We start from the raw sequence: 13,706 nt of genomic DNA on the forward strand, positions 1-13,706 counted from the left end.
CTGGAGCACAGCAGGCTCTGGGGTGACCCTCTGGCTCTGTACAGCTGCCTGTAGGAGCACTCAGTGTTGTGGCAAGTGACAAAACGCAGGGTGAACGCAGCACATTGCACGAGGGGATGTTTAATTTGGGTATAATCACAGAATCACAGAATTGTAGGGGTTGGAATCTCTAGAGATCATCCAGTCCAACCCCCCTGCCAAAGCAGGCTCCCTACACCAATAATAATCATAATTTCTTCATACAAAGGATGGTAAAACACTGGAGCTGGCGATGAGGCCCCGTCCCACAGGCACTGAGAGTGTGGATGTGGCCCTTGGGGGCTGCAATAGTGCTGGTGGGGGGTGGGCTGGGGGGTCCCTAAAGTCTTTCCCAAGCGCAGACATGCTGTGATCTCACTCTGGCCGGTAACTGGACAATTTTTGCTTGTGACTGGAATTGTTGGTTCTGCCCCAAGCACGAGGTGTGTGGGGCGATGTGAGGGTGCTGCAGCCGGGCCTGAAGGGGTGCAGGGCCGAGTGGAGGCGGTGGGACCCCCATGTCGGGCTGACCCCCATGGCGGGCCCTCACCTGCCCGCGGGGCGGCGCGGCGGGCGGTGACGGGAACAGCGGCCGGGCGGGGCGGGAGCGGCGGCGGGAGGCGCCCGGAAGAGCCCATTTCCTGCTCGGGACGGAGCGGGTGCGGCCCAGACAAAGCGGCCGGGGGTCGGTGCGGGTCCGGCGGCGCAGCGCGGCTCCTCGTCCCTGCTCCGGTAACTATCGCACTAGCGCCGCTTTAACGGCGCCTTGGAAACTTTTGGCGGCGGGACGGGCCGGGCTCGGCTGCATTGGGCCCCGCGGGGCGGTCGGAGCTGAGGCCGCGGGCGGGGAGCGGGGCCTGTGGGGCTCCGAGTGGGGCGGGGGCAGCGCGGCCTGGGCCGGGTTCCGGGAGCGGGGCTCGGCCGTGGGGCTGTGGGGTCGTGGGGCTGTGGGGCCGCGCTGTGTGTGTCGGTGTGCCCCGTTTCGGGTGATCCCGGATCAGGGCGGGCGGGGCCCGGCAAAGTCCGGGCAAGTTTCGGTGGCGGCGCGGAGTTCGCTGAGACTTTTCCCCGAGGGCTCGGGCTGCCCGCATGGCTCCTCGGTTCGGCTCCTCGGTTCGGCTCCTCGGTTCTGCCCTGGGCTGTTCCGACGCTTCGGGAGCGGCCTGGCTCTAAGCGCGGTTCTCTCCGTCCGCCCCAGCTGGGAGCGGCGTTGGGCGCTGCCCCCGCTCGTCCTTGGCCGGCCACGACTTGTGTCCCATCGCTCCTATTTAAAGCGTGGGGTGAGAGTGTCAGACCCCAGCTGCTGGCTCACACCAGCCCTCCCGGGGTCACCAGGCGCTCTGCTTTCACACACTGAGCTCAGCATAACGCGTGTGAAGCATCCCGGTGTGGGCACAGCGAGGTGTGTGTGTCTCTTGCTGGGAGCTGGCTGCGGTCTGCCCCCATGTTACCCCCCCACACCCCGTAGAGCTTCCAGACCCCTCTCTTGTTCCCCCTTTATTCCCTGCTTCTGTCTGCCCGTCCTCACCCAGAGGGCGATGTCTGTGTCTGACTGAGCTGCCAGTCGATAACCCCCATGCCCTGCAATAACTCACACTCCCTGTTTGCATTAGGAGTGCCCGTGTCCTCGTTCCAGCACCCAACGTGACCACCCATGGCATGGCTGAGGTGACTGGATTCAATTGCTCTTTCCCCTCACCCCCCACTTCCTTTTCAATCTTCCCCCTCCCTCCCGTCCCCCCTTTTATTTTCCTGGGACAGGGGCTGAATAACCAGAGTTGTTCCTGATGCTGGAGTTGCTTCCTGTGTTATTCCTGCGTGGTGAGCAGGGAAGAGGAGGAGGTGGGGAGGCTCTGCTGGTTGCATGGATCCCAGTGCACATCCCCAGCCCGGCTCTGGTGAGGCTTCACACACTGCCCAGCTCAGTGGGGCCTGTCAGCCCTTGGGCTGGGCTGTGGGGTGGTCATTTTGTGTTTCAATGGTGTGAAAGCCAGTTTGCTTCACAGAACTCGTGGTCTTTGGGTACGGTTTGGACCATCTTTGGGTGCTGTGTGTTTGCTAACACTTGTTTTTCCTTCCTGTAGTGAAATATTTTCTTTGGAAAGGGCATCATTTCATGTTGAGTCATTAACTGATTTTTTTATTCAGAGAAACAGTTTTCAATGGAAATATCTTAGTTCCTCTTCTGAAAAGTCAATGATTTAGTTCTTGGTTGTTTTTTTTTTTGAAGGCTTTGCCCTAACCTTTTCCATAATAAACAACAAGCTTTCAGCCTTTAGCTTTTTCCAGCCAGCTCTAATAATAGAGCAGTGGAGATTAAAAGTTTACCCAGGGTGGCGGGGGGAAGCACAGCGGGTGGAGATTAGAAATCCCGCACCCAAAACGGTGACTTAAAATATTGTAGCGAGTATTTATGTCTCCATAAATTCTCCAGCTTCGTGTAACATCAGCATTTCCAGTGTCTGACATGTGTAATGGCAAATACCAATATACAGCTGCTTCACAGGGTGTCCGTGGGTCTGATAAAGTTAACTGAGAGATGTAATAGAAAAACAATTTGTGTGTTTTCAGCAGCATGAATATCTTCCTCCCGCAGCTGTGAGATGGAGAAACTGATCTTGCAAAAGAATCCACATAAGTAGAAGTGTTTATGAGCTGGAAATAGACTTCAGTAGAATGTCAGACCTTCATTGAAGTTGCATCTACTGTTAGTTCTTAATTTCTAAGGTTATTTTCTTATGAAGAGAGTTTGTTAAGTTCATGGAAGTATTTAATGGCATGGCCAGTCGACTCATCATGGATGCTTAGTAAGGTTGGTATTGAGTGAGGAAGTACAAGGCCATGGTCCTCCCTGAAAGGACTCGGTGTATTGCATCTGGGTTGGTTTTACTGGCACCTCTTGGCTTTGGACATCAGAGGAAACGTGGTGAATAAAAGAGGACTGAATATTATGTTAGCACAATACCATATTGAGATGAGGTCATGTAACACAAAGCTGAATGCCCGTTGTTGTTCCCTGCTGAAGTGCCTTAACTGGAAATCACTCGAAGTCTTACATTGTAGAACATCGGTGTGTATAACCTTGAGGATTTGGGTTCTTTATTACTTCTGGGAATCCACCCTACCTTGGCTTTATAGCTAATCAGGAGTAGCACTGTATGTAGCTCATGCATTGGTCAAACTGAGTTACAGCTTTCCAGGAAGTGCAGATGTTTGACAGTTACTACTTGTATTTTCATATGGCTTTAATCCAACGTGTGAGGCTGGAAAGAAAAACTGCAGCAGCACCTTTGTTGGAGGAACCCAACTGGCAGCGACCTGTGGGGCCATAAGGCAGCAGTGGCTGGCAGAGCGCGATGCAGTGATGTGCCTCATTGAGTTACAGGAGGAATGCAGTTACTGCAACTGTGAGTTGGGTCCTTCTCTTGAGTAACTGAGATTCTTCATCTTCTATTCAGGGTTAGAATGGGTGTTGACTGTTTTCATGTGTGTAATGGGTTACTATAGATTCTCCTATTAGCAAATCTGATACTTGAATGTGATTCATGATTCCGCCTTGTTTAAGGAACCAGCTACCTTTTATCTGGCATGATTACATCTTTTTGTTAGTCAATCCCAGCTGTACAACATAAAACATCTGCTGGCCCTTTCATGGGTGTTTATAAACAGCTCTGGTAGAGTAAGAGAGGAGTAACCTTTTTTTCCACACTTTATGAAGCAATGGAAATTCAGTGTGCCAACCTATACTACCAGTTTGCAAGTGGAAATTCTCTGCAGTCTCTTGACATTCCCTTACTTAGAATTCTAGCTTATAAGGCAGCTACCTGAATCATTGTATCATCCACGTATCTCTTGAAAGGCTTTCTTTGAATTCAGTCATCTAGGAATGGAGAAGGCAAGCTTGAGGTCATACAGCTAAGGGGGGTAGTTTACCAAGACAGAGAGTGCAACAGTAGCGAGAACACAAACCAAACTGGATGCCAAACAGTTCCCTAGCACATCTGTGTCTTTATAATCTTAAGAGTGAATTGAAGTCCTTAATGTTTCCAAGGGATGAGCAAACAAACTAGAGCCAGCAGTGGTGTGCCAGGTAGGATTTCAGTGCTCACAGTGAGATACAGCTCTCAGTGTGTGCTTCTTTCCAAGCAGATCTCAGTTCTCAAAGCTGTCTGTGCTGTTGCAGATCAGAGCTGTGACTCACCACATGCTGCAGAAGGTTTCCTGGTCAGCGTGGGGCTGATGGCAGGGAGTGGATGTAAGCTGGGGTAGGAGATGCTGTGAGCATGTTGGTGCACTTTGGTCTGGAGTGGCTTTGAGTAGTTATTTTGGGACAAGGAGCCTGAAATTACAGGGCTTGAGAGAGCTGATGAGGGCTCAAGGAAATAAGATTGTCCTCTGTTTTTTTTTTCTTCTGGATATTGCCTGAAGGAAATGAGGGGAGTTTGGGGCAGATGATTCTGATGCGCTTCTGTCCTCGCTGCTGTGCAGCACAAGATCAAGAGGACATTTGGGGAACTACCAAACTGGCACCTTTTAAATTAATAAGGGAATCAATAAGAAATAATGCTACCACAAACTGGTGACCTTGATGGCTTGTTTTTCCTTTTTTTTTTTCTTTTTTAACCTGCTCGAAGGTCCAGAGAGTTTTCATTTATTCACTGCTTTGTTCTGGGTCCTTCCATGGGTTCAATCTCCACAGCTCTAAGGGAGGATTCTTTTTGCATTATCTTTCTGGATAATATAACCTCAGCGCAGGAGACTGGCTTAAATAAAATGGTGTGCACGAGGGCTGCGTTAGCACTAAACTTTACTTAACCAAAAGGGTCAGTTTAATTTTTTATGTAAACAAGACTGAGCTGTGTGCTTATAAAATAACGTTTAACCTGCGTAACACTGGGCGAGTTAGTATTCATCTTTGCAAAGTGCTCTTGAGATCTTCAGATGAAGCTATAGAGAGGCTCTTTGTTATTATTATTGACTAAAATGATAATTGTATTAAGAGACAGCTTTGAAATATCAGGACAGAGCTGGCTGTGCGCTGGTGGAGGTGCAGGACTGTGCAAGCAGGTGTTTCTTCTGCATAAATGTCGCTGTTGGATGCATACAAACTGCCCATTCTGTACCTGCTTTAAGTGTGCCCATGTAGTGCCTGCTTGTAAAGCAAAGTTCCTTGGACACGACTTGGAGGCCTAAGGGGTCTCATGGCTCAGTGTCAAAGATTTGCCACAGAATAAGACAGGAGTTCAAGGGCTGTTCCCTCTACTTGTCACACTGTGAGCGTTACTGTTCTGGTTTAATCAGAATTCCATCGCTTGCAACAGTTGATGCATTTATGGAGCAATAGATGCTCTTTGGTAGTGACTGGTGTCTTCCTCTGGTTTCCTATTTATAATCTTTGACTCTGGCGATCTCTTTTATTGTCCCCACAATCGTTTGGCTTCCTTCTGTCTTCCCCCTCAGTCTATAAAATCATCCCCCAAAAGGGAAAGCGACAGGCAAGCAATAAAAGAAGCTTTGCTCTCCATTGGTGCATGGAGGAGAAGGCGTTTGTTTGAGCATCCTTCCTTACTTATTCCTCCGGGTAATTGCAATCATTTAAGACACTTAACTCATCCAAACAACACTTGTGTGTTACGTTCGTGCTCAGTCTGCAGGGTTTGGTTTTATTTGCTCCTTACTCTTTAGTTGCTTCTGCACTGCTCGTGGAATTGAGGAGTATCACATTTAGTTTCTCAATACACGCTGACCATTTTATCCATGTTTAAGCAAATTGTTGTCTACCAAACCTCTAATTAGAGAAGTCTCATTTCTCATTTTTCAGAATGTGTCAGCTCAAACAGCTCCAATATTTCTGTTCTTCTCTCCTATAACTGTTAATGAGGGTCTGGCATTGAAGGATGGGGTCAGCTGGAAGCACCGAGGGGTGGTACATAACAGTGAGTCGCTTTGGGAATGAGATGGTGGTTTGAGTGGGGTCAGGTTCTGCTTATTTCTGACCCTGTAACTTAAACTGCACTTTCTATTGCAGATCAAGTGCTGAAGATCAGTAGCTGCAGCCCATTTACTGCCTCTTCAGTTCCTGTGTGTCCCCAGGCTCTGAGAGGTGCACTGGGTGCTGTGAGTGGCAGGGAGCTCTCCTGTTTGTTCCTGATGGCTTTGGAGAAGCTTTGCAGAGCTGTGAGCCTTGAGGGTGGGAAGACGTGGTGGGAGCTCAGAGCTCAGGATGTGCCGTCTCACTTGGAAAGTCTGTATCTGGAATGGTAAAATTAATCTTAGCAAAAGGATTTCCTGTGTAACTAAGGAAGAGTGTGCGTATGTTGTAAAGCAGCGTCTGATGCATCATCAGTTTTCTTTGTATGTTGTTAGAATCCTGTGTGAGTTTTGGAAGTGAGAAGCCATGCAGAAATAAACGGGAAGCTCGTTGGGCCATACGATGATATCCATCTGGACAGTTAAACAGGCGTAAGCACAAGTTTGGTTCTTGCATCCTTTTAGGATCTCATCCATGACTTGAAGCCTTAATGTGGCATGAATAAAGCAGTAATTGCCCATGCTTGCTGTGATCTGGCTTCCCGTGCACCTCCCTTCCAGCTCCTTTGAGGCAGAATAGTCCTGCCAAAATAGAACAACTAAAGTCTAATGCTGATGTAACCGAAGGCAAGAGGCTGTTGTTAGCAGTGGCTTCTCCCAAATAATGGCTCCTTTGTAGCTGTGGAGCTGTTGCTGTGGTCCCAGTGGTGAAGCTGTTTGCAGCATGTGACAGCCAGAACAAAACTTGGTAGTGGAAGTAGATTGCTGGCTGCTGGCTTGGGTGACAAGGCAGGAGGCAGCTCTTAGTTGTTGTGGAAGTTGTTACTTTGCACAGAGATGCTGGGTTGGATTGCATTCCTTGAGGTGCAGAGGTTTGTTAAACAAATGGCTGAGTTAGAAAAGCTTTCTGTCAGTGCCCTCTGATCTGCAGCTCCAGCTCACCCTGCATAACCTTTTCCACAGCAGCAATAGGAGTGTACACAGACAGCTGAGAGCTGGGTCTGAGTGGTGCCTGTTCTGCTGGATCTACTGAGCAGTGGGTTTATCCTAAGCTGAATTTGTCCTCTTACTTGGCTGGTTACTATGGGCTGCACTAAAACTTGTAGTGAAGTTGAATAAGTGATGGGAATATTTTGGGGATTAATGAATATAGTCAGCACAACATCTGTAGTTTGTGTTTCAAAACCTGGTTCTAGGACTTTGTGCGGGGTTTAAACTTCATTGCTTTTATGGTGGAGAACGAGATTTGGTAGCTGAGAAGGAATTGAAGATTGCTAGAAGCTGAGTGTGTGTACTTGGCTTTCAGAGCAGTTTAGATCGAAACCACTCAAATCCTCCTTGAAAGGAACTGTGCAGCCAAATGTCCCTGACCAGCAGCCGTTCCTCAACTGAGAGGAGCGGGTGGTTGTGGCAGGAGGCAGGACTTCATCTGGAGGTTGTGAAGGGAAAGAGGGAAGAACGAAAGCACTTTTTCTGAATACTTCAACTACATTAAGAACAATCCATAACTGCCAGGAGGGTGCGATGGAAACCCTTCGTGGGAACTGAGCTCCGCGTGTAGCTTGTCTTAACCTTCTTCATGCCACGATGTTTACAAGGTCGACATTTACAGTGGATGTGAAGTACCAAAGTTCCATAGATTTGTATCTGTTGTATCTTGTCCTCCAGCGAGGATAGAAGATCCCTGCTGACTGCCGGCTGCGTTAGGTACTTGGATAATAAAGCAAACAGACAAAACCAGAATTCCTTTGAGGGCTCAGAAGTGTGGTTTGCTGTCTGGCTGGAAGATGGAGTGGGATCGTTGTCACGAATCCCCCCGTATTCCATGCTCATGCTTGGATGATGGAAGAAGGGCTATTCTCTTTATATCGCACAGAATATCCAAGGGCAGCCTGCAAGCACAGGAGAGGATGGGGTTATAATTCAGCATGACTGACTACATAGAGAAATATGAAAGGGAGAAATAAATTGCAAAATACTGTTCTCGTGTATTACTGAGCCTGGGCAAAATGGGCTGCACAAAATGGGAACAAATGGCTGGGAAGCACGGAGAGCTAAAATGGAGCGTGTCCTCCCAGGTAGAAACCAAGGATTGCATTTTAAATAGTCTTGTATCATATTCTTTTGCTTTTTTTGCATAGTGCACAAATCCAGCATGCAGTGGTGCTTGGCCTGGCTGTGCCTCCCGTTGTGTTCTTGGGGCCATGCTTTGCACATCACCTTTATTAAGAGAACAGTGAGGGTCCTTCTGCAGAGCCTTGTGTTGGGGTGATTGAAATTTGAAGATAAGGAGAAGAAAAATCCTCGCTTGGTGTGGGAGGCACGAAGTGGTGGGGGTTACACTGCGGGAGAGGAGACCAGAGGTTGGATCTGCTGCTTCACAGCCAAAAGGTTGGCTCTGGTGCACAGCTTAGGAAGCTGAGGTTGGGTGCAGAGCAGGTCGGGCGTGCTCACTTAGTGCTGTGTGGGATGGAGCCAGCGTTGCCATCAGGTGCGTGTGGGAGCAGAGCCTGGGAAAACAGGACTGGGAGCACTGGGCCCTGTTTGCTGCTGTAGGGCTGCCAGTGTGCAGAGCTCACTGTGGGAACGCTGCTTTATGGGCTGCGGAGCACTGGATGCCTTTGGGACGCTGCTGCAAGGAAGCCATGGGGCTTCATTCTCTCCCTTACCCGAGTTTAGAAGTTGTTTGCATGCCAAAATGCTGGAATTAAGCATCTGAGGTTATTCTTAAAACCTGGAATTTCCAGTTTTTGCAAACAGTACGATCTTTAGTTGTGGCTTTCAGAAGGAGCACCGCATGCGTATTGCCTGCAGCACCTTCATGGCCTGCCAGCTTTTTTAGTGTGAGATGCAGACACAGCCTCGTAGCTTGAGCAGCGATCTTCTGCCAGGCCATCCATGTGCTGCAGGGCACAGCTCACCCTGTGCACGCTGCCTCCATCCTGTCCTATGCCCAGCACCGTGGAAACCCCTCTGAGACTTTATTACCCTGAGTCTTTGGGCTCCCTGCATTGAGTGGGTGCCAGAGTTGGTGCCAGTTTGAGGCAGATTGGTGGCGGGGAAAGGAGCAGTAGTACTGCAGTAAGATTGCTAAACGTAGTTGGAAGTGTAATGGGAAGCTGTTCTTAAGCTTCAACTGTTGATTCATTTGAGAAAGCAGGGGGTGGGGTACCCAGCGAGGGCTCCAGCCGAGGTCCTTGTTAGCTGGAAACTAAAGCTTCTGAAAGCAATTGCGAAGCTTTGGAAGTGGCTTCTTTAAACTCATCATCTTCCCCTACCCTGCTCAAACCCCATGAGATGTATTGTTCTAGGAAGCATACAACTGAAGTGAGCACCACACTGACCATGTAACAACCTGAAGGGCTGACGTTTGTCCTGCTGGGCTGTGAGTGTGGATAACCTTGTGGCTTCATATATCTGGAGGTGGCATCTGCTGGGAAGGCATTCCCGCTCTCTGCTTCACTTGGATCTGTATCTTCAGTGTCCCCTGGCACAACTCAGCAGCAGCATCCAGCATCGCTGTGCCCATTGTACATCTGTGCCGGGGTGCCAGCCATGTGGCTGCTCTACTTGCATCAGTACTTGTGGCAGCACAGTGAGCCAGATGGGCAGCACATCCCGCCCTGCAGAAATGGGTTTCTTTCCCTCCAGCCAAATCAGCTCTTCCCCATCTGGTTAATCGCTCAGCCGTGGGAAAAGCTGTGCCAGCACCAAGGGAGTGGGATGTGAAGATGGGAGCGAGCTCCTGGAGGGTTGTGGGAGGATGAATGCTGGTTCCCAAACAGCTTCCCTGCTGCTTTTGGAACCATGAGCTGGGTGAGCGCAGCTTCTTGTGCGCCGGTGTCTTCCTATAATATTCCAGTGCTTGAGATTCAGTGTTGCTTCCTCTCTTGCTGTGTGCTGCTTTGTCCTTGAGTCCTGCAGTACGTGCTGGCCAGGTTAAGCCCATGGTTATGCCATCCCTTCCTGTAGCCCCTGGGCTGTCCCAGTCCTGCTGCAGCTATGCTGGCTGTGTGGGGATCTGCCTGCATTAAATGCTACAGCTTCTGCAGTCGTCATGGGAATCCTTGGATGTGCTCAGAGATGGAGCAGTTAAGCACTCTGCTGTGCTATCCTCTGTTGACAAGATATTAAGATACTTGAATCCAGTGAAGTAAAAGCTTGTGCAGTCACAGGAGGAAGCGCTGAGCATCGGACCTTTGTGATCTTGGGTGCAGCCCTCCTTCACCTGGCTTTCTTTATCCCCTGAAACTACCCAGTTCACATGTGCATTCAGAGGCCTTTTATTGTATTCTTCATGGGTATTAAAAGTACCATATTTACTGCTCTGTACAAATGATACCCAAGCTGTTGCTGCCAAACAATGTATTTGGTATCAAGCCATGTTTCAAAGATAAACTCCAATAAAGTTCATACTAAGTGGTTTTATGGACCATTACTTTGGACCAATTCGTGAGCTGTCATACTAACGTATTCGCAGATGAATTGCCTTCATTACCCTACTAATACAATTAATGCATCTTGCTGTTACCTCCAGTCCTGTGCTTTGTTTCTCCAAGAGGCATAACAGCATTAAATATATAGAAACAGCTTTTACCTGGAAACCTAATGGGCTTTCCAGAGACCTGGGTATGTATCTCAGGAACCATAAAGGCTTTCAGCGTATTTTTCTTGGCTAGGCAGCATTCATGTTCACCTAATTGGGGGGAATAAAACAGTGGAATTCCTTGTTCAGGCCAAGGTGATGCATGGCGGGGGGCAAAGAGGAGCTTCTGTGCACACTTTGACAGCACAACACCTGAGAAATGTATGTTAGTGGGGGGGAGAGGGCAAGGATGTGTTTCAGTGTAGTATTGTGTATTTAGCTGCTGTATTGCTGTGTTATAAGGCAGCCTGCAGCAGGGGAGTGGGCCAGTGCTGGGGCTGCAGCCAGGTGCTGCTTAGCACAACTTCCCCGCCTGCTCTCCGAGCTTCTCAAGTGCTAGAGAATTTATTTTTTTATGAGAAATAACCATTTGTGTCTGCTGTTTCAGCCCGTGTAACTGTCAGCATTGCTGTGAAGCAGTTAGTTCTTGGTATGTGTCGTAAACGTCGCCGGGCACCAAAATTAGTGCTTTGCCTCCTGCTTCTTCAACATAATAGGACGTCGTGCCTGCCTGGCAGCCCAGGGACATCTGGTGCTGTCAGAGCAGTCTGTCTGCTGAGATGCTGTGCAGACACTGTCCTGTCCAGGGTGAGATTTAAAAATATCAGCTAACAAGTGTTTAAAACAGCCCCAACAGCAAGTGCTCGGGGGGGGGGAGGCTTTGGAAATTACTTATCCTTGCTGACTTTCTTGAAATAAAGTTACAAAACTACATTAAGCCCAATTTTGTATTTTGAGGACTTAAAATAAATAGTTGGAATGAAACGTGGTGTGTGATTTACAAGCTGACTTGCAGGGCTGTGTCGTGGCGTTAACCCGGTGCTTTGTTGTGAGCAGAGCTATTCCAGCCATTTCACTGAACTTCTCCTGTAATCATTTCTACTGTTCCATTGGGATGTCGGTTTAGAAGCGTAATGGAAAGGAAAGGCTCGGTGACAGCTTTGAAGAGCTCTCTTCATGCAAATCTGTGTTGGTTTTTTTTTTTTTCCTCCTATGTAAATGTGAAGGGAAAGTGCAGTAGATCTCCAAGCTGTTAAACATGAGCCAGCTGAGTTCTCTGGCTCTGTGCGGCTCTTCTGCTTTTGTTCTTGAGATGCTGTGTTGGGTGAGCGGGTTGAGCTGGCCCAGCTCTATGCTCACCGAGGTGCTCGGGGTGGCTGCTCTGTGTGGAGCTGGGTGACCTGTTGAGCTACAGCTGGAGTGTTCCCATCCCTTGTCCCATGGCCTGGGCTGGGTGTGCAGGGCAGCAGACATAGGGCAGAGTGCCCTTCGTACCTGTGATGCTCTTGGTGTTGCTTGGACACCACACAACCTTACTTGTCTTGTCATCATCCTGTTGAAATATTGGGGCTTTCGGGTGCTTTGTTGTTGTTTTCAGTTTCTTTCTAACCTTACAGGTAAGAAAGGTAAGGTTCACATGCTTCACAATCAGCCATTAAAAATAAATAAATAGCACCAGTTGAACCCGAACTAATATTTCCATACACAGTATGAACTTAATTTACACACGGTGGCTGTGCTGCACACTTAATAGCCTATGTTTTTATTCTGTTTTTCAACTAAATTCTGATGGAATTAATGAGAGCCATGTTATTCATAGAGCACTTTTCTTCTAGAAATGACGGCTGTTACTGCAGGAAACGTGAACTTCAGATGGGACCCCAAAAGCCTGGAGATCAGAACGCTGGCGGTCGAGAGGCTGCTGGAGCCTCTTGTTACACAGGTAAAGGAGAAAAAAGGTGTGGGGAGCTGCCTTCCAAGGGGTGATTACCTGTTTTGATGTGCCATTCCAGTCTAGTAACTCAGGCTTCTAGAACAACACTGCAAGCCCAGGGAAAGGGAAGAAGGCAGAAATCGTTTCTTTGTTTTATTTTAGCAGTTACTGGGCTTAGCTCTGCTCCCTCAGTGCATGATTAGACGCAGCATTTCAATTGGAGATGCAGAAGCTGATACGCTGTTTCTCACCTCTCTTCTGGGTTGTATGTTTCTAATTTGTTGTGTATTTACAAAGCCCTGTTGCTGAGGAATGACAAAAGCTTTCCTTTGAGATTCTGAAGGGAACCCTAAATATAGGTAAGGAGATTCAGATACATGGTGAAATTCCTGATGGATTATTTTATTAATTTCAAAGCAATGAGACAACATTTTCCTGCTCTGTGTGAAGGGACATTGCAGGCTATCCATAGCAGCATCCATAGCAGTCCATAGCAGCATCCATAGCAGTCCATAGCAATCCATAGCAGTATCAATTACCAACCCCTCCTAACAGGGTCCCACTTAAGAAATGTGCTTTCATGGCACTTGTTGCTGTTTCGGTGTATGTTACAATATATGCTGCTTTTTCCTTTTTTTTCTTTTTTTCTTTTTTTCTTTCTGTTTTTGATTTCTGCCTGCACTTCGCACTGGGGTTGTGAATTAAAGTTTATGCATGGTGTATGTTGCTCAGTAAAATGCATGGGAAGATATAGGGAGACTATGGTGAATCTTGTGAATGTAATCTGAATCTTTTGGGCATTTTAGAGGTTCTTAAGAACTAATCTTTCTCTTCCAGACCTAATAGGGTATGCTGGAGAGATTTAACTTATATTCTTAGTGTTATTTTCCCGAACAGTAGAATTTTTGTAGTGCTGATATGGATTGGACACGACTTAAGCAAAGCAAGAACTGAAACGAGCAAGTTAAGTTTTCCATGTGTGTGTTTTTTGCTATGCTCTAGTCCTTGCTTTTGAAAGAATTTTCCAGTCATTCCCTCTGGGTGCACATCTGGGCTGTATCTGTTTGCTGTATAGCTCTGAAGCTGCAGTTACTGATGGAATCTTTCCTTATCAGAAGTAGAAGATTTGGAAAGCTTCACTGAACAAAGGACCTTTTTGGCCAAGTTTGTTGTCCGTAACCTATTTCTAAAGCAACCCAGCAGGCTCTACTGACAATCCCAAATTTTGTGAGTGATGAGACTGGGAAAACATGGAGAAGAAAGTTGAGTAAATTGCCTTGCTGCAACTAGCTTTTTATT

General features: G+C 47.9%; 1 protein-coding gene across 2 annotated transcripts in view; it reads left to right on the forward strand.

The window, feature by feature from the left end:
* Positions 1-615: 615 nt before the first annotated feature.
* The window catches only part of CTNNA1 (catenin alpha 1), a 97,187-nt gene continuing 84,096 nt past the window's right edge, over positions 616-13,706 (forward strand). Inside the window, exons 1-2 of one of the 2 annotated variants that reach the window (XM_015876000.1) lie at positions 616-750; positions 12,310-12,416. In XM_015876000.1, the coding sequence (XP_015731486.1) occupies positions 12,312-12,416 (105 nt within the window). In that variant the 5' untranslated portion in view covers positions 616-750; positions 12,310-12,311. Of the gene's footprint in view, positions 751-1,895; positions 1,917-12,309; positions 12,417-13,706 lie in introns of those variants that run through there. The other variant, XM_015875999.2, reaches the window with a different exon arrangement.

Source organism: Coturnix japonica, chromosome 13 (genome assembly GCF_001577835.2).
Source record: "Coturnix japonica isolate 7356 chromosome 13, Coturnix japonica 2.1, whole genome shotgun sequence".
In the NCBI taxonomy this organism is placed as follows: Eukaryota; Metazoa; Chordata; class Aves; order Galliformes; family Phasianidae; genus Coturnix; species Coturnix japonica.